General features: G+C 47.0%; 1 protein-coding gene across 2 annotated transcripts in view; it reads left to right on the top strand.

Annotated features, from left to right (window-relative positions):
* MYO5C (myosin VC) overlaps positions 1 to 22233 on the top strand; it is a 91042-nt gene that overhangs the window by 11322 nt on the left and 57487 nt on the right. Inside the window, exons 2-10 of one of the 2 annotated variants that reach the window (XM_074366138.1) lie at positions 1171 to 1281; positions 4430 to 4595; positions 5161 to 5305; positions 8497 to 8653; positions 10830 to 10973; positions 11752 to 11833; positions 12945 to 13052; positions 16919 to 17025; positions 20085 to 20350. In XM_074366138.1, the coding sequence (XP_074222239.1) occupies positions 1171 to 1281; positions 4430 to 4595; positions 5161 to 5305; positions 8497 to 8653; positions 10830 to 10973; positions 11752 to 11833; positions 12945 to 13052; positions 16919 to 17025; positions 20085 to 20350 (1286 nt within the window). Of the gene's footprint in view, positions 1 to 1170; positions 1282 to 4429; positions 4596 to 5160; positions 5306 to 8496; positions 8654 to 10829; positions 10974 to 11751; positions 11834 to 12944; positions 13053 to 14049; positions 14164 to 16918; positions 17026 to 20084; positions 20351 to 22233 lie in introns of those variants that run through there. The other variant, XM_074366140.1, reaches the window with a different exon arrangement.

The following is a 22233-nucleotide window of genomic DNA, read 5'->3' as shown; positions in this document are numbered from 1 at the left end:
TGGAGGAGAGACGTGAATCATGCGACCCTGTGACAGGTGCGGTGTATGGACATGGCAGTCACCTTGTGTTCATCTCGAGCAGCACTCAGATGCCACTGTGAGTTCTGGAGAGTGAGCCTGCTGCCTTTCCAGTGTGTGAGGGTGGGTATTAGATGTGTGCGTTGGTCAGCGTGGGCTGCCAAAACAATATACCAGAGACTGGGTGGCTTAAGCAATGGATGTTTATTTTGCCGTAGTTCTGGAGGCTGGGAAGTCCGAGATCAAGGTGTTGGTAGGGTTGGTGTCTGGTGAGGGCTTCTCCCCTTGAGTGCAGACAGCTGTTTTCTCATTGAATTCCCATGACCTTTCTTCTGTGCACGCAGGTGGAGAGAGTGTGTGTGCAAGCTCCCTGGTATCTCGTCTTATAAGGACAGTAATCCTATTCGATCTGGGCCTTCTGACCTGGTTTAACTTTAATTACCTCTTAAAGACCCTGTCTCCAAATACAGTCACATTGTGGATTAGGGCTTCAACAAGTTAATTTGGGGGGACAATTTAGTACATAGCAATGTGGTTCTGCTAGGGACTTGTACACAGAACTAAGCCAGGTGTGCTGATTACCTGTTAGGAACTGAGCTCAGGACTTCTGCATTTCCCACGGCGGGAATCCCTGGCTGCTGGCCAGTGTGATAAGACTGTGATAACGCTGCTTTAACAATAACTTCTTTAGCATTTTGCAAAGTACTGTCAATTACACTATCTAATTTAAGCTCCCCACAAACCCGTGAAGTAGGTATTGTTGTGCCCATTTTGGATGAGAAAAAATGAGGCACAGGAAGTTAAGTATGTGGCCCAGAGCCCAATTGTTCATCAGCGGTGAAGCAAATCCCTCTGTTCCAACTCTTGTAGACAGTACTCAGATCTTCCCATTAACGGGCTCAGATTTCCTTTCCACTCGCAGGCTTCCTGTTTGCAAGATGAATTTAGGAGGCTTTGGGAAGTTAGTTGTGAAATAAGCAGCTAGGCCTAGTGCATCGCAGATACGCTAAAGATGACCTCATAAGCAAAAGTGTTCCTAATGCGTTTACTGACCTAGTGGACAGAAAGAAATTTCCCTGAGTCTAATTATCTAACAATTTGTGTTTCGTTTTTCAAGTGCTGAAATTAATCCTGTCTTATTCTGTTGATCAGTACAACAGGGTTTGGATTCCAGATCCTGAAGAAGTTTGGAAGTCTGCTGAGATAGCAAAGGACTACAGAGTTGGTGACAGAGTCCTGCGACTCCTGCTGGAGGATGGAATGGTGAGGGTCCTTGGTCATAGCTACCATGATGTCGGAAGGAGAAACTGGGGTGTGTGGGGGCGGGGACAGGCAGGTGTTCTCCATGGGAGCAGCCCCGGGGAGGGCACAGGAACAGGGCCCTAGAATGGCCAGCTGGTGCTATGGATCCACCCATGTGTTTATGCCACGCCCCCTTTCCTCCCCACACCCCGCCCCCACCTCACACTGCTGGAATGAAGACATAAAGTGCCCGTCTCTGGAACAAGATGCAGTGAACAGGTCCGTGCCCTGTGCTGTCTTTCTGTGGATTCAGCATCGTTGAGAGAATGCTGGAAAATGATTAACATTTCGGTTTCATGGGTCTCAGCACAGAGACAGGGAGAAGATGAAAAACTTGGAGAGGAAGTAGTTTGAGCCCCAGACATAAACTGGTTGAGAAAAACATCAAGATGGGAAGAGGAAGAGACATAGAAGAGAGAAATAGAAAAACAGGGAGGGGGGATGTGGGAGGAGAGCAGAAGGAGAGAAAGTCAGTCTGTGGATGGATAGGAAAAGGTAAGAACTGGGCCCTCCAGGAGGGCGCATACTAGGGCAATTAGGGGAGTGACAGGAGACAGTACAAGCGGACAGGAATACTCAGCTGTGTGTGACATTATGAGGTGCCTCTGTGTGTGAGGTGAGGGAGAGGTGAAGGACGAGCAGGAAGATGGCATTTGTCCCGGTGGTGGAGCATGCCGTGAGGTGTGCCTGTCGAAGGCTGGTCATGGCTTTCCATTACCAGCTTCTGCAGATTTTGCCTCTGCTTTAAGTTATCCATAATGAGTCTTCCTTTCCCCCTATAGCTGTAATGACATCCCCCTGGATCCAGAGCTAAGCTGACCTTATGTTTTTAGAATCAAGCATCTGGATGCAGAGCTGGACAAAGGATTCATGATCCATCTAGATGTCAGAGTTAGTCCAGGGAATATCACTTGAGTATTAAAACGCTGAAATTTCCAAGACATGGAAATGGTCTCTGTAGAGACAGGATACAGTGTCACCAATCAGACTGTCCTGGATTTAGGAGTCATTTCCCGAGATCCTGGGAAGGGAGACAAATGTAGCAGTTAAGGGCATATCCTATAGAATCAGACTATCTGGATTCAAATCCTGCCACAGCCATTCACTTAGTTTGTGAAGGTGAGCACCTCAGCTTCCACGCATGTGAGATGGAGTTAGTAACAGCAGGCACACAGGGCTGCTGAAGATGAGATGAAGTAATCCCCAGGGCATGTGCAAATGCAAGGGACAAAGCAGAGCGGCTGCTGTTGCCATTTAGCCTTTCCTTTCCCATCAGAATCTACTTGGGGCATTTATCAGGTACCTCCTGTGTGCAGTCAGGGTTCTGACTCGGGATCAGGTGGCTTTGGGGAGAAAAATCTCAAGGCAGCAGCTGCAGTGGCAGTTTGCTGCTTTAGTAATCTGAGCTAGGCTTCAGGTGGTGACGTTCCTGGCCCTGAACCAGCTGCCCAGAGGAGAAGCGGGAGAGGCAGTGAGATGGCAGGCAGCCAGACTGCTCTTTAACTTAACCCTTTGTACCATGAAGGACAAAGCCTACTTTGTGTAAGAAGATGTCACCTATGTCTCTACCTGTCAATCTCATGTTCTTCACATTCGAATTTTCTCCCCCGTCCCACACCAAGACTGTCTCTCTCTCTCCCTATCTGTTTCTTTCACACATAAAACACACACACACACACACACATACACACACACACACACACACTCACACACACAGTGGTTGAACTGGAAAAGGAGGTTTTCAATTTAAAACAGGTAACAGAAAGACTCAGAGGAAGTAAAAATTATGTATGAGCAGCACTTTATTCTCAAACATGTGTAGGGTAAGAATATGCTGCTTGGGGCAGGTCCATAAACATACGTGCATTGATAATGAGCAGGCAGCTGCTGTGAGGACTCGTGCGCAGATGTCCTGGATTGCCCTGAGCTGCTCTCCTTATGCAAAACAGAAAAACCAACAAACCAAACCCCTGTCAGTGTTGACAGGAGGCATCATGGCACAGGCTTGAGTCAGCCAGACCCATCTTACCTGTGTGACCTTGGACAAGGATCTTAACCTCTCTGAACCTGTCTCTGTCACTGTTAGGGATGTCATGCCCTCTGTGGAAAGAAATTTTGAGGAGCAAATGAAAATCCAGTGCTGAGTTCTTGTCATTGGGGCTGCAGAGTGGCATCTGCGTCATCTCATCCAGGACTAGGCATGGAAAGGAAGGCTGCCTGGGAAGGAAGGGAAACAAGCCTGCTGGGTGACGTTGCTCAAGTCACTTCCCCAAGCTGTGAAATGCAAGTGAAGGTAGAACAGGTGGTAAGAAAGTCCATTCATGCTCTGGCATCTGGAAGGCCCAGTCGTCTGTGGTATCAACACAACAAGGCACGCTGACCTCTCCTTCACTCTGCTCAGGCAGCTACTTAAGGAACACACATTGGTGGAATCAGCAGAAGAGAGGCCGTGCTGGGCATGTTACTCAGCCCAGGGCTGAGGATGGTAGAAATAGGCAGCCCTGTAGGGGAGCTGTGAGCCCTTAGGAACATGGGTGGCTGCGGACGGGCATCACCTGCACCGGGGGCCTCTCAGAGAGACCACCGCATGCACGGGCACCTTTAGACACTTCTCAGCACCAAGCATGTCAACTTTCAATAGAGATTGGGCAGCCTTAGGGCTTCAAGGGACCTTTGATAATTGTGTCATTTAGCAGCATAATGCTGTTTCCAAAAGAAAAACTTTCACAGCACCCAACATCTACCCACGTACAAGCAGAGCCCCTGGGGTAGAGCTGGGTTCCCGCCTGTGTGGCTTCCCTGTCGCCCCTCATTGAGCCTTCTGTCGCTCTAAGGACCCCTGATCTGATCCAGCTAGTCTTTTCACAGTTGAGAGGACAGAGGCCCAGAGAGGGTGAGTGACATGCCCTAGGACCCATAGCCAATACCCTGATCCTCTGGCACCCAGAAGTCAGCCATGAAGATTATGTTCTCATTGCTCTACACAAATTTGTTTTTCAGAGTGTCAAGGATCACTCCAAAGAGGGCTAGATAGGAAAGAGGACAGTGATTCAGCAGAAACACCCAAAATCTTTTACTTCTGAAACTGTAACTTGATCTTTGTCCACAGGAGCTGGATTATCCCATTGATCCAGAATCTCTGCCTCCACTTCGGAATCCTGACATCCTCGTGGGTGAGAATGACCTCACGGCCCTCAGCTATCTCCACGAGCCCGCCGTGCTCCACAATCTCAGAATCCGCTTTGCAGAATCCAAACTCATCTACACCTACAGTGGTAAGTGATTCCAGGAGAGCAGAAGTGACACTGCAACTTAATGTTCGCTGTCTAGAGCATCCCGATTACGTTTTATATGATACTTATGTTAGAATCGTTGGCTTCTGTCAAAATGAGTGATCACACCTAGACATTTGTTCAAATTTATACCTAAATGTTATAGACATTTGATCTTAGGGAGGTTGTTCCAGGTGGGAAGAATCTTCAACGAGAACTAAGGTTGGAATACCAAGAAAAATACATGCGAAGAAAGCTTGTGTTTGAGTTTCTTGTTGGATTGGATAAATTTATTACTTATTTGGGACAGTGATATTACTATGTTTATACTAAGAATTGCAAAAACTTCTCAGTTTTAGGGCATTGCCATCTGTCATCTCATCTTAACCTTCAGAGTAGCCTAGAAACGTTGGTGGCATCTGCAGGGAACTGATATTTAGAGCATTAAGTGACCTGCCCAAAGTCACACAGAAGGTTTAATAAGTGACAAAGCTGGGGTTTCTCAAAAGAACCTAGAGAAAGAGGTGACAGCAAGAACCCCATCACTGCATCCAGCATCTTTCCTCAGGAATCATCCTGGTGGCCATGAACCCTTACAAGCAGTTGCCGATATACGGAGATGCCATCATCCATGCCTACAGCGGCCAGAACGTGGGCGACATGGACCCGCACATATTTGCCGTGGCAGAAGAGGCGTACAAGCAGATGGCCAGGTAGCCTCCTGCCAGACAGACCTCCCTCTCACTCTCCCGACACTCCTCCTTTGCTGGACCCTCACAGTGGAAGGGAGACGTCTGGCTTGGTTTCATGAAAAGTGTTCATTTTACTGAACTCTGGGGGCTTGGTAAAGCAGACTGCCTGTACCGAGTAGCAAATGACTGTTGTATATACCTGACCTGCCTAAACCAAGTTTCCTGGTTTTTTCCCTTCTAGGTTGTCAGGTTGGTCCTATTAATCCGGGAATCAGATGCTTCTCTTCCAGTGTGTTTGGTTGGGAGAAAATTGATTTATTCTCCCCTTGGAGGTGTTTAAGCTTTTTCACTCATCCAAGGCAGGAGACTCAAATGGTAGATGAGCACAGGTTTTAGCTGTAGGAGATCTGAGGTCTTATTCTAATTTTACCACTTGGTTTTTTTTTTTTGTTTTTTTTTTTGTATGGCTTTGGGGAGTTCTTGTTTTGCCAGCAAACGTTTGTTACAAGCCTCCTGTGGCCAGGCACTGAGCACACACTCCCACACATCATCATGGGTGCCCTCGGAAGAGCCTGCGATGAGGATGCCTGAGCTGTCAGATGACTGAGATTTGAAGCCATCCACCCAGGGTCGCCCAGCAAGAGGAAGGCAGAGCTGGAATCTGTGCTTAGATTTTTTGACTCCACATGTAACTTATTTTCCCCATAACTGTCCTATTTTGGCTTCAATGTCCTAACCTGTAAAAGGATCTTTGTAGAGCCTTAACAGTTTGCCAAAGAGCTTTCACAGACATCTGTCGCCTTTGAGTTGTGCAGCACCTGTGACGTCAGCTGCCATCATTGCCCTTATTTCACAGATGAAGGAAGACCTGAGACACAGGATCTGGATCTGCTATGATTTACAGCACAGTCTTCATCTCCCTCAGCTTTAGGGTCATCTGTGAGCTAGATGCTCCAGCTCCATGCTCCACTGCTTATAATCAGGAAAAATAATGGTGGTTTAAGTAAGAGAAGTGCATGGTTCTGTCCCCTAGAGAAGTCTGATGAGCAGTCCGGAGCTAGCATGCTGTCTGTACCAAGTCATCAGGGACCCAGTGCCTTCCACTTCCCGATCCTCGGTGCTCAGCCCTCTTCTCTCTATTCTAGGCAACAGAGTGTCCCAGGGGAAGGGTGTGCCCTCCTGGTTAAGGAAGGCTTCCCAGAAGTCCCACAGAGCACTTCTACTCACAGCTCATTGGCCAGGAGCTCCTCACATGACCATGCCTAGCTGCAGGGGAGACTGGGACATGTAGTCTTTCATATGGGCTGCAACATGCCCACTAAAAATTGTATCCTAGTCCCTAAGAAGCAAGGGGGAGGAGGAATGCTGGGTAGAGAATTACCAGTTAATAACCCATAACTTGGGACACCCTGATCCCACATCCTCCATCTCAGCAGGTGTCCTCCGTGCCTTGATGCACCAGTCAGGCCACAAGGGGCTCTGACTCCCTCTCTTTGCAGACACGAGAGTCTGGGAGCCAAGCAGGCTCTGCTCTTGAGGACACTAGCTGGACCCAAACCTGCCCATTCCTACTCTGATGCTGTTACTAATGATGTAAAGTCACCCCCTTTCCTGAGCCCTCATGGTCACGTGGAGGCTCAGGAGCAGAGTGTAGCCAAGCATGATGGTGTCAGAAAATAAAAGATCCTGGAGGTTCTGAAAAAAATTGCCAATTTCCTTGGCTTCTGCCACAGCAAGTTTCCTTCCAACACTAAAAAACCCCGTGGTTCTAGGATTTGCCTTGGCCCCTGCAGATCTGCAGGGTGTCTGCAAGATTAACATCTGTGGCTCAGATCCTGACAGGCCAGGGCTGCTCCTGGGTGTCCACAGTGTGAGCTCGTTGGAGTTGCAGGGCTGAGCCAGGTTCAAGCTTGAAGAGCCAGTTTTCTCTGGAGGTCTGTCTAACTGTAACAGCAGAACTGAGCACAGGGCAGGCTCATGTCGGACTTGCTGATACTAGACTGGGAGACAGGAGAGCCTGGCTTTAATAATCCCCATCCCATTCTACATGGCTGAGGGATTCAGGGGGTGTTGTTCACCTCCTCAGTGTCTTAGTTTCCTCTTTGGGACCAGGAGCTCTCCCTAAGATCCCTTCCTGTGTTCACAGGGGAGCTGTGTGCTCTGTGCCTCTCTCAGTCACTGTTCTACTCATCTGTAAAATGGATATATAGTGTGTGGCACAGAATTTTTGTGAGGCTTAAATGAGATTCCCTGTAAAGTATTCACCAAGCACCCGACACATAGCAGTGCTAGAAAGGTACTATAATAAGGTTCCACCACCATCATCCTGTGAAAAGTTTAACATATTTCTTCAGATCTCTGACTTACGTAACAGAGCACATTGGCTTACAAAACGTACATGTTCCCAAGCATGTTTCAAATAATTGCTCTCCAAATAAATATCTTTATATTTAAGTGGGGATATGCAGAAGGGAGTTGGCACAGGCCTGAGACTGCTGTCTTTAGAGGTCGGCTTGCAAGGCTGGCACCTGGTGAGCCTCTGGGAACTTAGATTTCAGGAAGGTTCCCACCACTTCCTAATTGGTAAGAGTGGCTCACTGTACCTAAACTGTTGGTGGGAACAATGTGGTTCATTTTGAACACCTGCCTGGCTTCTGGGTGTCTGGAATTGTGGTATGCGCTAGGCAGAGGATGCCTATGTGACCAGCCCCCAGTAAAAACCCTGGACATTGAGTCTCTATGGAGCTTCCCTGGTAGACAGTGTGTCCCGTGTGTTGATATAATTCATTGCTGGAGGAAGTGAGTGCGTCCTGTGTGACTCCCCTGGGAGAGGACTCTTGGAGGTTTACACATGGCTTCCTCTGCACTTGGTCCTTTTCCTTTTGCTGATTGGCTTTGTACCCTTTTGGTGTAATAAATCTTAGCCATGAGTACTACTATGTGCTGAGTCCTCCCAGTGGATCATTGATCTGGGATTGGTCTTGGGGACCCTCAGTACAGGGGACATAGCAAGAAACAAAGTTGCGTGTTCAGCAGGGTCACAGAGAAAAACACTCCAAGGAAATTCACTGGCATGTTAGAAACAGTTACTTTAGAGAGAAGGAACAAAACCTCTTCTTCTGGCTTTTCTGCATTTTTCTTAATGGGTATATATTGCCTTTTTAATAGGAAAAAATGAACATTAAAAAAATCCTTTTATTTATTTGCTTTAGAAACAACAAAAATCAGTCAATAATTGTAAGTGGGGAGTCGGGTGCTGGAAAGACAGTGTCGGCTCGGTATGCCATGAGGTACTTCGCCACCGTCAGCAAGTCTAGCAGTAACGCTCACGTGGAAGACAAGGTTCTGGCATCCAACCCCATAACTGAGGTGAGCGCCCCGTGGGGCGGGGAGCAGGGCCGGAGGCCGTGGCGTGTGTGTGGAGAGGCGGGGTGGTTTGTGTATACGGGTGTGCCTGCACTTCATTGTGTTTCACAGGTATTACTTTTTTTTTTTTTTAAACAAATTGAAGGTTTGTGGCGATCATGCATTAAGCAGGTCTGTTGGCACCGTCTTCCAACAGCATTTGCTCACTTTGTGTCTCTGTGTCACATTTTGGTAATTCTCACAAATTTCAAACCCTCCACCAGCAAAAAGATTATGACTCACTGAAGGGTCAGATGATGGTTAGCATTTTTTAGCAATAAAGTATTTTTTAATTAAGATATGTACATTGGTTTTTTAGACATGATGCTTTCACACTTAATAGACTACAGTATAGAGTAAACATAACTTTTCTATGCACTGGGAAGCCAAAACATTCATGTGACTTGCTTTATGGGGACATTTGTTTTATTGTGGTGGTCTGGAAACAAACCCATGGTATCTCGGAGGTATGCCTGTATGTTGTCCTTGCTCACTTGAGTTCCCACCCTTGAAAGACCTAAGAAGTGAGGGCAGGAAAGAGCCAGGATGTCTGTCCCTCAGTGGGGTTTGGAGGAGACTGGGGCAGAGGTAGCTGCTTCCAAGGCTTCCCTTCTCTACCCACTGGGCTAAAAATTCTACCAGCAGATTTCAGAAGTCTTCTGTTTATGTGTACATCTCAGGAAATTTCCTCAACTACAGACACCACTGGTGAAATAAGAGTAGTGGTGGTCGCTCGCCAACTGGCACCAACTTACGAGACCTGATTGTTAAATATTCAGGATTTTTTTTTTTTTGCAAGTTATTGTTAAACCTATGGTAGTTTGAAATCAGTCATGGTGGGAATATTTATACCTTACAAATTGGCAAATGCCGCATATCAAGGCTCTTCCTCCCCTGGCTGGCTTTGACATGTAGGCAAGGCCAACCGTGATGGTACCCAGAGGTAAGGGGACAACTCTCCAGGAAGAAGGAGCATCTCACAGGCTCAGGGGAGGGCCCAAAGGCCAGCTCTGGCTGCCTTGCAAAATTGGAAGAGGTTGATTTGGATTTATTTGGATGCATAGCCAATAATTAAGAATGTTAGGTTCCTAGACCTTTTCTCCCTGTTTTACTGAATCGAAATCCTCAGTGAATATTTATCAGACCACCTATTTGGTTTCAGCCACTATGCCAGATACTACAGGGAGTGATGGAAAAGAATAAGACCCAATCCCTAATTTTTAAGATTCCTCCGACATAGCATGTTTTAAAGTTAAATAGAAACATAAATCACAATTCAAGATAGCAGTAAAAGGGTTGTCAAGAAGCACTGCCCGTTACATGCCCAGTGGAGTATTTTGCAGGCTTACCCGCTCAGGGTTGGTCTCGCCCACTGTTGTAAGCCCCGTGAAGGCGAAACTGGATCCGCTTGGTTCACGTCACCTTCTGAGCACGTGACCCACAGCAGGTGCTCAGAAAGGGTATGTTGTCAGAAAGCACGATGGCCTGGGCAAGAGTGCAGTGTGTGTGCATAAGAAGGATACTTCTAGATGGAGGGTGCCCAGGAATGGGGAAGGGGTGGGTAAGAGGAGAGACGGAATTCAAGACCAGCGGGGAAAAAGCAAAAATCCTGCTCAGTGTGGGAGGGATGGGAGAGGGCAATTTTTTGGTCAAGTAGAAAGGTTAAGTAGAGAAGTGGTAAGGGATAAGACAGAAATAAAAGTCAGGTGAAGCACATGGACTTCTAACTGAGCATCTGTAGTATTTCAGGCATAGATGAGCTGAGGCACTTTATGTTACCTCATTAATCCTCCCAACTCTAAGATGCATACTTTCCCATATTACAGATAGAGAAATAAAGACTGGGAAAGATGAAATCACTTTTCTAGCATCAGACAGATAGCAAAAAAGGAACCTAGGGCCATGGAACATCAGAACCTGTACTTTTTCTGATCCTGCTCAGTGTCTCCCAGCAAGATTGAGGAGAGTCTTGAATAGCAGGCTGTGTCCTGTTGCCTGTAAGTCTCGAGCTGCTCTGCCTACCCCTCGACCTCTCTCTGCTCATCAGACCTTCCCCTAGCTAACAGGACTGTACTGTACTATAACGGCTCCAAGAATATTGATGCAAAGGTCTTTTTAATGCTATTACTGTGTTTTGTAGGCTGTTGGAAATGCCAAGACCACCCGCAATGACAACAGCAGTCGGTTTGGGAAATATACAGAAATCAGTTTTGACGAGAGGAATCAGATTATAGGAGCCAACATGAGAACTTACCTGCTAGAGAAATCCAGAGTTGTCTTTCAAGTAAGGACCAAAACGTTCATCAAATTTCCTTTCTCCTGACTTTTAAAATGTTTTGTGTTTACATATTCATTAGCCAAACTACATTGTTCTGTGACTTGAGGAATGGAGTCTTCCTGTCTTTCATTTGTAGTTTGGGTTATTTTTCCTGTCTCTTAAAAACAAAAATTGATGGACAGGTGCATTACCTGTGGAGTTGTGTGGTTGAGGTAAAAGGACGACTTACAATTTGGGAGACTTAAAAAATCTTTAGCATTTAAGTATCACATTTACCTTTCTAGAACACAAAAACTACTTGAAATAGGCAACACTGTTAGACTGGCTTTTTATCAGGAAGGGGATGGGATTAGAGCTGTCGAGGTGGCATTTAAGAGAAAGGCTCTTCTGTCCATAAAATGAAGAAAATTCTCATAGTTTTGGCCCCGGAGGAGAATAATGGCAAGCCATGTGCTGCGGGGAGATTCTTTAAAATTTCAACTCGTATGAATTATATTATTGCCATTTCACAGAATGTTTTCATTTAATAACAGTTTCTCTGGGGTAATTCTTTGCAAGGCGATCTTGGGCTGCCAGTTCTCCCTCTGGAAGGAAGGGCCCCTGTGAGCCAGCAAAGGCAAGAGTTTGGGTCCCAGCAAAAACACACGTAGACATCCATGTCCATGAGAGCAGAACTGTCAACCCAGATTAGCATCTAAGACCCTCTTGTGGAAATCCTCACATTTTCACTTGTAAAGAGTTTGGTGTAATTTCAGGACTTCTTGTTTTTTTTTTTTTTTTACAGTCAGAAAATGAACGAAATTACCACATTTTCTATCAGCTTTGTGCATCTGCACAGCAGTCAGAATTTAAACATCTTAAATTGGGTACGTAATGGATGGTGTGTGGAAGAATCTCTTTCTTATGCTGAATTCTAGGTTAATTTCTTCTTACCACAACATCACTTAAAAAAAAGTATTCTGTCCAAAGACATAAGGTCTTTGGGTTCCAGGGGTGGACCTGATGCATTTAACTAAGGTTAGTTAGGGGCAAGGTGAGGCCAGAGAGAGGGGACCCTTCAGTCCCAGGGTTCTTTTCAGAGCTCCTGGGTGACTGTGGTACCCATCCAGAACCACCTGTAGAAAGAGGCCTCCCGACCACTGGGACCTAGAAATCTAAGTCCCCAGACTTTTCTTTTTGTCTTAATTTCATTGGATGGTCATTTTTCTACATGTATGACATATTTCCTATCTTCTGAGTCACAGGACCTCTACCATAATTTGAACTTCCTTGATGACTCAAAATCACTATAATTTGCAGTCATAATTAATGAGCTGTTTATCTTTGAGTGTAAATGAACCAGCTCCTGTGGTATCTCAACTCTCCCGTCTCGGTCATTTGTGCCGTGTCGGCAGATAAAATTGTCTAGTGTGTTGGCATTGAATGCACACTCCCTAATCCTGGAGAAGTTGCTTGCACTTGTGGAATCTTAGTTTCTTCAGTTTTCTTATAATGATAAAATCCATGCCTTGTCTGTTAAACAGACTATGAATAGCAAACATGGAAGAGCTTTCTGAAGGGCCATCTTCTATTCAAATATTAGATGTACATATAGTTATTATCTTGACCATGGTGATGATTTTATAAGGGGAACTGTATATCAAAGCCCATCAGGTTTTTTGCAGTTCATTGTACATTCAATAAACCTCAGTAAAGCTGTATGAAATTGTTAGGTGTGGGAACAAAAACCAAGAGCTTTGGAGTCGGCCCTGCGTTTAAATTCTTGCCCTGCCAGCGGCTGTGGGACAACGAGCAAGTCACTTCACTTTTCTAAGCCTCAGCTCATGAGTCAGGGACATAGAATTCTAAGGGATGAGTGGGAAAACATTTGTAAGGTGCTTACTATGACGCATTAAGTGTGAACTTCTCTTGTTGCTTCTGATAAACATGTATGTCCAAACTTCTGTGTCACAGAAATCACGTTATGTTTGCTTTCAGGGAGTGCAGAAGAATTTCATTACACGAGAATGGGAGGCAGTACTGTCATTGAGGGTGTGAACGACAGAGCTGACATGATAGAGACACAGAAGACCTTCCGTCTACTCGGTAAGTGAAAACATCCTATTCAAGGAGCAGCCGCTGTCTCTGAAAAGGCTGGGATGCCCAGCATGAGTGTGTTCTGAAGGCACCTAATAAATTCTAAGTTTAAGATGAGCCAATCAAAACAAATTTGGAGGCCAATGGGTCGAGACTGCTTCTTCCCTTAAAAGCTAGAAATCAACTCCTTTGCCCTCAGGCTTGCCGGCTTGCTGTGAATGCTCATAAGCTCTTCTAGGCTGACTGCAGAGAAGACAGGTGAGAGCTAAGGTCCGAATCAGTTCAGAAGTGTAATGGTGACCCTGCCTGGCCTTCACAGGTGCCCTGATGATGATGGTAAAATAGCAGGTGCCCATGTGGAGTTCACTGTGTGCCAGGCACCAGTCTAAGCACTTTATTACCCGTGGTAACTCATTTAAACCATACAAACACCTTATCAGGCAGATGCTGGTATTAACCTCATTTTATAATAGGGAAACTGAGGCACAGAGGTAGTGAGTAATTTACCCAAGGTCGAGCAGCCTGTATAGAGCAGAACTGGAATTTACACTCAGGGCCTTAAAACTTCTCATTTTCATACCAAAAAACCTAATCTTTGGTTGCCAGGACACTGACACAGGTGATGCATTATCTTCGATCTTCCCCACCTTTCCTGTCCCACAAGGAGCTCGAGTTTGGAAAGACTGTCTACACGTGGCATTTATAAAAATAGCCATTCCCTTTCCCATTTTGTATTAGTCTAGACATCCAACTGGAACTGCTGGTCTAAGCTTCTGGTCAGTGTGAGACCACAGACCATTTTTCCATCCTGCAGAAAATACTCGTCTCTTATTAGACCTGTTTGTTTTCGTTGTTGTGGCCAACTGACTGTATCTGAATGTAAAAGACAAAGAACTTGAGGTTAAATTACCAGAGCAATAGACGAGATGAGCACTATTGCATAACTGAGAATAAAAACGAATGGTTTCCTAAGCAAAATGTCCATATGATATCAGATGGGAGCAACACCAGTACTTACTTCAGAGAGTTGTGAACAGCAGACGAGGTGATGCATGGGAAGTACTGAGGATGGAGCCTGCTGCAGAGTTCCTGGGCTTTCCCTTCTGGCTTAGCTTCTGAGGTACTAAATGGTTCTGGGACCCAGTTCCAGTGCGTGTGTGTATGCGAGGGCGGGAGGTTCCCCACACCAAGTAATTCCTTGAACCCTAGCTGGACGTCTACAGTTCAGCTCAGTTCTGACACTGTCTGCCTGGGAGAAGGCATCAGCTCTCACAGGTGAAGGGCTCTGACCTACAAGGTAGAACCCTCACCCCCCACTGTCAGAGGCCTGTCTCAAGTCCAGGTTGTAACTTGTGCTTCTGACCAAATGACTGCAAATCAGAGGTTCCGACAACCACCTCGTTGGGTTCAATTAATTTGCTAGAGCAGCTCACAGAACTCAGAGAAACATTTTCCTTACTAGATCACCATTTTTTATAAAGGGGTATGTAGCTCAGGAGCAGCTGGTTGGAAGAGATACACAGGGCAAGGTATGTGGGAAGAGGCACGGAGCTTCCATGCTGCCTGAGTGTGTCACTCTCCCCAGTCCCCACGTGTTCACCAACCTGGCAGCTTTCCAAGCCCTGTCCTTTTGGGGGTTTATGGAGACTTCCTTACATAGGGACAGTTGATTAAATCATTGGCCATTGGCAGTTAGTTTGATTTCTAGCCCCTCTCTGCTCCCTGGAGGTCAAGGGGGGAGCCTGAAAGTTCCAGCTCCCTATCACAGGGCTGGTTCCCCTGGCAACCACCTCCCATCCTCACATGACCTAGGGCATTCCAGAATCACCTCATTAACAAAAGACACCTTAATCTCTCTGACCACTCAGGAAGTCCTAGGGTTTCAGTAGTTCTGTGCTAGAAATTTGACAAAGTATGTATTTCTTAGTGTAAATCACGACATCACAGCTTCATAGGTGCTTTTGCTGGTCACAGGTTACCCCGTGAGGAAGCAGAGTGGGACGTATTTTGATCAAGAGTTCATTTCCTTTGTTCTTCGGCTGACTCTCATTTGATTCATCCTTTGATCTTTGCTTGGCCATTAAGATCTCAGAAAGAACACCCTGGAAACAGTCAGACCTCTCCTGGACCGCAGGCTGGAGGAACTTGACCATTGTGTTGCTCACTGAAATCTAACTCAGGCCAGCAGTTCTTCTGCAGTGATTTTATCTCCCTAAAGATAATTACTTAAGCTCTTATGTTCTTTACTTGAGATCATTGCTTTGAAGTTGTTAGTTCACTTTTGTCGGTTCTGGACAGCACGGAGTCAGTAATGGGTCATGCAAAGAGCAGGGATGTCAGAGGCAGATTCCCAAACTTTGTATTTTTAGTTGCTTTTTTTTCTCCTCACCACTTACCTGCCATTTATCATGGTGGCACCCAGTGGTTTATTTCTGTTACAGTCGTCTGTCCTTCAGATGAAGGGTTTGCTCCAAATGGAAGGGTGCATATGCCTGGACTCAGACTGAGCTGGAAGCGTCTGTATAACTTTGGTTTGAAATCACTTGTGACTTTAGTTTTGTGTAATCTTTGAAGTAGGTCTTGGAATTATTTAAGAACATGCCCTCACTGCTTTTGAAAGATTCCAGTTGTCCTCAAGTGAGAAGGAGCGGGCGGCCGCAGGGGCTCTCATGGGGCGTTTAGGGCCTGTTGCTCCTCTGCTTGCAGGGACTCTCAGGCCTCCACTCTGGTGTGGACGGGGAGCCTGGGCGGGGGTGAACCTGCCCTACCCTCTGCACTGTCTTTAAGCTCCCGGACTTACTGCAGTGTCCTTAACACCACCTGGTGCTTGTCCTCATCCACCCAGCTCCTGTACAGGCCCCAGACCTAGCCCAGCCCTGCTCCCGACTGGCAGCTTCTCCTTTGTGATTTATGGGGGTAGGACACCAAGTCCTTCCTCACAGCCGGCTTGGTTTGGTTTTGGCTTCAGGAAATGTGCTAATCCCCTCATGGTACCACATATATTATATCTTCATGAGTGATAATCCACATACATCAGTCAGGCTCCCGAAGGGAAACATGGGGCACATTCAAATGGGGTAAAAGGAGGAGGGTTTATTTACGGAGGGAGCAACTACAAAGGTGTGGATAGGGCTTTGGGGGCTACAGGGAGCCGGAGGACTTGGGGACAGCAGCAGAGCTGTTGGCAGATGGTGTTATTGGAGCCTGAAAGGAGGGTCAGGGAAAGTCAGACCCAGACCAGGAGCAGTGACCTTCTGTCGGCCGGCAACACAGCCAACCTGAGGCAACTTTGTAGGGAAAGAGCTAGGACGACACACTCAGCACCTGTCTCCTGCTTTTTGATCTCCTGCCAAGGTCCCCTGTGGTTAAACCCCTCTGAGGCCAGAGAGCATGAGAGCCCATGACCTCAGTCCAGACAGGCCAGCCGCCTGGGGCAGAGAGCACAATGCAAAGCTGGAGGGTGATGGCATCCTTCCAGCATCCAACATGAAAAGAATTCAGGGCGCTTATGAGCAAAAGGGAAAAAAATAAAACATTAACAATCAAGAAAGCACAGCACACAGAACAAAGGAGAGGCGATTCTCCCAGGAACCTGACATGAAATGGCTACTCAGATACTAATTTTTGTGTTGAACTTCCTAGCAGCCGCAGCAAAAGGGAAAGTTGGTGGGTCGTAAGTTCACATTGTGTGTGCACACGTCAAACTAGAAAGACAGAGAGCCAGATTTTCCCTGGGGTCCGCCCCCCATTCCCTGTCCCAGCTCCTGGCACTGATGGTGCCAGAGAGTCTTAAAGGAATTCAGGTGCTTATCTTGCTGGTGATGAAGCCAGAGGAGAAGTGTAGTATTCCTAATTTGGGAAAAATTTTTTTACAGGTTTCAAGGAAGATTTTCAGATGGATGTTTTTAAGATCCTGGCAGCCATCCTACATTTGGGCAACGTGCAGATCACAGCCGTGGGCAATGAGAGATCCACAGTCAGTGTAAGATGTGTATTTGTTTCGCCCTTCCTGCGTCGGGAGGGTCATCAGCAGACCCTCGCGTGGTTATCCTGCCTTTGCATCTTAGCCATCTCAGCACCAGGCACATTGGGCCTCCTGGGAGACCAGTTTAACAGGAACAGGTGGGGGTTTCCATGGGTTACTTTCAAAGAGTAAAGCTTCTTCCCCTTTGCGGCAGTAGAGAAGAAGTAGAGGGGTATTCTCTGTTTTTCTTTTATTCAGCAGATTTTTACTGAGCACCTACTGTATGCCAGACACTGTTGTAGGCTGTGGAGAAACAGCAATGAACAAAACGAAGTCAGAAGGCTTTCCTGAAGCTTATGATTGGGGGAGGGAGGCAGAGGGAAGAAGACACAGTGGACAGCTACAGATGGCAGTAGCCATGAAAAGGGAAAATAAAGCAGAGGTGGGGATGGGCTGTGCCTTTTGTGTAGGGCGTTCAGAGAAAGCCTTTCTAGTTTGGTAAGGGAGTGAATTGTGTCTTCATCTGGAGGAATAACATTCTAAGTTGACAAAACAGCAAGTGCAAAGGCCCTTAGGCAGGAAGTGTTAGTGGGAAAATAGCAGAAAGGTTGGTAAATGCAAAGAGGAGTGAGTGCAGGGAGGGGTGGTAGATGAGGCCAGAAAATGTGGGGGTGGGGGGAGGGTGCAGATCATGTAGGACCTTTTGGGCATTGGACAGTTTTAAGCAGAAAGGACACCTCCTACCTCTTGACATGTGCCTGAATCAAACACCAAAGGTGCCGGCTTCCTCTCTGGAAATAGATTCCTGTGTAAGTTTTGTGAGGGCTTTCTTTATTTAGTGTATACAAGATAAGTTTATGTGTATGTCTCTTTGGCAACAAACATTATGATGGTGAATCTTGGTGTGGGGTTTGGTTATCCTCAACAGTGTCCATGTTAAGAGGACAATCACACAGTTAAAAGACGTTTCTGTGAAATGCAGAATCTCCTGACCATTGAAGCTTTGGATTAACACGTGTGTCTTAGCCAACTGTGGTTGCCATAACAAAACACCACAGACTGGGCGGCTTGACGACAGAAATTTATTTTCGCACAGTCCTGGAGGCTGGAAAGTCCAAGATCAAGGTGCCAGCATGCTTGCGTTCTTGGCCAGGGCCCCCTCCTGGCTTGTAGACAGCCACCTTCTTGCTGTGACCTCAAGTGTCAGAGAGAGCGCGGGCTCTGGTCCCTTCTCCTCTTATGAGGACACTAATGCCATCATGGGGGCCCCATCCGCATGAGCTTATCTAAACCTAGTTAGCTCCCAAGGGCCCCACTTCCAAATGCTGTCACTTTGGGGGTTAGGGGTTCAACATATGAATTTTTTCCCATATAGCTGAAACAAACAGTCCATACCAATGTCTGTGTTCCTGTCCCCCAAAACAACTGATGGGAATAATTGTTAATTTTGTACACCTGGTCCTTTCTCAGCTCTGGTACCTGCGGCTTAAGGGGGAGGAGCACTGAGCAGAAGTGGAATATGCTTTTTTTTTTGTGGCTCAGGCCTGTTGCCCTGTGACCAGGAAGTCATTCTCCTTCCTCTTCCCAAACTCTCACAGTAAGCGCCCCACCTCCACCGATATCCAGTCCTCCCAAAGTCAGTCATTTCACAAAGACTGGGGAGTCTGGGGAGAGGTGATGGCAGGCCTGGGGTGGGGACATGCATGGAGTGGGTGTCGCTGTGGTCCTTGCTTATTTACCTCAGAAACAGGCTTCTGCACTTTTCCTTCTCACACTCTCAAAGGCTAAAGCCATGACTTCCTCCCAGCAAGCACCCCTGCTTTGGACTCTGTCCCGTGAAGTTTGTTGTGAAGGTCGTATTTTGAAGGAGGAGTTAAAATTGATAGACTAAAAGTCCTTCGTCTAAAAGTCAATGTTAGGAGACAAATTTTACCAAAAAAAAAAAAAAAAAAAAAGATGCCAAACTTTTGTAGAAAATGACCAGTCCTGTAACTTTCATTCATTTGCATCAGGAACTCGAAATATTGGGCAAACTCAATCTGGATGAAGCCATCTTACTTTTTAAAAATTGCTGCCCTTTGCATTCCCCCCTGTCGCTGCATCTGTAGCTGCATGGTTTTGACTGAGAAGGTTTGGTTCCTGCTTAGAAGGAAAGAAGCCAGTGGCTCTGCCAGTGCTCTCCCCAGTGAGTGCCGAGCACGTCGGAGATACGCTTCATGTTATTGTGATCCTGGTCAGAAGGGGTGTGGGTGGGCAGCAGGGAGGCAGCAGGACTTTTTAGATTGTTCGTTCCACCACAATCCAATGCTTTTTAAATGCAGTCATCGCATGGTTTTCCCAACCGGCTGAGACAGTGTCTACAGATGAGCTTGCCCGGAAGTTCCCCTGCCCGGGAGGAATAACAGTGCTCAGACTCATGGGCTCGTATCTTCTTGCCTAGGGACAAGGGCCCATTGTCCATGCTGCCTGAAGACAGAGGGAGCAGACCTCCCCTGTCCGTTGGCCACTGAGGCAGTCTCATGCCCAGGCTGGGAAGAGAAACAAGGTTCACTTCGTATGTCCAGGAAAAGTCCTCCTCCACAGCCCTACGTTGGCTGGGAAGCTGCCTCAGCCCAGGGAGCCCACTAGGTCCTCTGACAAGGACACCCAGCTCTCTCCTGGGCCAGACCCCTGGGCAAACCCTGACCACACAAGGAGGGACAGGGTGAGTGCACCCTCTCACTGGTGGCTGGGGTGTGATGCAGAGGAAAGAGAGAGGCCCCAAGGCTTTGTCCACATGCACAGGAGTTGAGGACAGATTGCTTCTGTGGCTTAAATCACTGCATTGTTTGGCCAGAGCGAAAGTCCAGGTGGGACCCAGCCCAGGACAGCCTGGCATCAGCACAGGGGTGCCCTGCCAAGGACCAGGTGCAAGGACCAGGTGCAGGCTCGGGGACCCTGCCAGCCCTCCGGCTTCCCTCCGGGGCCTGGCTCTTGTCTCTTGAGGCCTGGTCATGCGGGGGCTGCGGGGCCTAGCCGGACAGGCTGGTGCCAGTTTAGATGACCGGGAGGCCCTTGTGCTTTTTTATCTTTCAAAGGAGGGCGACAGTCACCTGAAGGTGTTCTGTGAGCTCCTGGGCCTGGAGGGTGACAAAGTGGCTCAGTGGCTCTGCAATCGCAAGATCATCACAGCCTCGGAGACGGTGGTGAAGCCCATGACCAGGCCCCAGGCTGCCAACGCCAGGGACGCACTGGCCAAAAAGATCTACGCGCACCTGTTTGACTTCATCGTGGAGAGAATTAATCAAGCCTTGCAGTTTTCAGGCAAGCAGCACACTTTTATTGGTGTTTTGGACATTTATGGGTAAGATTCTCTCCCGTGAGCCTGTCTTTCCTCGTTTAAATGTCAAATGCCTGTTATTTTTAAATCATTTTATTCTGGTTGCTCCTTTGTTTTCCACATGATCAGCACGTATGGATGTTAAATATCATCCCCGAAGCTACAGTGTCTTTTATTGAGAGTGCATTCAGTGAATTCTAAATTAATAATGGCCAGCCACCATGCTGAGTGGTTTCCAAGCACTTTCTCATTTCTGAAACAACCTTATAATTATCCCCATTTTACAGAATGGAACAGTTAAGGCTTTGAAGACTCATTCATGGGTGCTCTGCTGGTGGGAGAAGCCAGGGCTATACGAGCTCTCACCCACTTCTGTTTCCCTGTAGAGGCCCCACGAGGTGTGGAGCTCTGACACACCTTTCCCATTTCATAGGGTGGAAATGACAGCCCCAGAGGTCCTGCCCCCGCCCACGCTCACAGGGCCAGAGGTAAACGCAAACCCAGGCCTTTTACCAAGAGCTTCCTCACACCTACATCCTCTTCTATTCTTGGATAGTAAGGTTTGTGTGTTTGCCCCAATCTCCAAGAATTCTGATTCATTTGGGAGACCGAGTTCCCACACTGGAGTTTTTTCCTTCCTTCTCCTCTTGGTTCAGTCCTACTTTTCTAAGTCCCAGGTCAGACTCGTGCCAAAGATGCTTGTGGAATAGCCAGAGAGAGTGCGTGAGGGCGGGCGGCGCAGAGGCGGGCCCTGAGGGGTTAGCACTCAGGCTTTTGTTCCTTAGTAGCTGGCCTCGGGTTACCCACCCTTCCAGGCTCCCAGGACCAACCCTGGTTTCTCAGGGGAAGGAGGGGTAGATGGTCCTACGGAAGGCATCGCAGGGTATTCTACCCAGATTGGGGTGTATCCCTTGACACTCCGGGGAAAAGCAGTTCAACCTCCCCTCCCCTCCCCACACAGAGGAGACCAGCCGGCTGGCGTGCTGCTGCTGCTGGGTGGGCTGGCGGCCTGGAACTTCTGCCCATAAACAGAGAGTCAGCTTTTCCCGTGGCTGTTATGTGAGATGGTGCCTCAGGGGAGTGACTTTGCGTAACTTAGGTTCTAAGCTACATATGACTCCCAGTTAATAGTATATGTCAACAGCTATAAAATAGTGAGGCACTGCCAATAGTCTAGTAAATTATTTACCTTGTTAATTCTGGAAAAAAAAAAAGATTTGGGCAGCCAGTAATCATTTAAAGAGACTTTCAAAAGGGAATATTCCTGCTTAACAATAATTTCTTTCATTGTGGTGGAAATAAGTGATTGTTACATTATTCTGTTATTTCCTGTGCTTTTAAAATGTCTTTAAAATAAACAGCCCTTCATTTTGAGATTATTTCATTTAAGAAAAATACTCGTGTGCCAGAAATTGTGTCAGGTGTGATGGGTGAACAGAATAGACGCATGGTCCCTGCCCTTTTGGGACTTAAATTTTAGTGGCGGAGGCAAGCAGCTAATTAGAAACTGGGATGATTCCAGGGGAATAAGCAGGTGGATGTGCTAGGGGTTAACAGACATGAGATAGAGAGGAGAGCAGCTGAGAACAAGGGGCAGTGAGTCAGGAGAATGGCAGGCAGGCATCAGATCCACAAGGTCGACAAACCATGTAATGAGGAATTTGAATTTTTGGCTAAGTGGGCAAACCTGAGACAGGAGTAATAGTAAATTCGTAAGAACTTGTTAGAGTATATTTAAAATTTTAATTTTAATATAAAATTCCTCCTTGGAAATGATAAAAGTAACATGCTTACTGACACCCACGAATTCACTGTACCCCTACAAAAAATAAGCTTTCCTCTTTAAGTAAGATTGCTACTATCTAGGGTGAACCCTTGCATGCCTTTCTCAGGGCCAGGCTAGCCCT

Source organism: Camelus bactrianus, chromosome 6, assembly GCF_048773025.1.
Source record: "Camelus bactrianus isolate YW-2024 breed Bactrian camel chromosome 6, ASM4877302v1, whole genome shotgun sequence".
Lineage (NCBI taxonomy): Eukaryota > Metazoa > Chordata > Mammalia > Artiodactyla > Camelidae > Camelus > Camelus bactrianus.
This window is presented reverse-complemented; position numbering and strand designations above follow the sequence as displayed.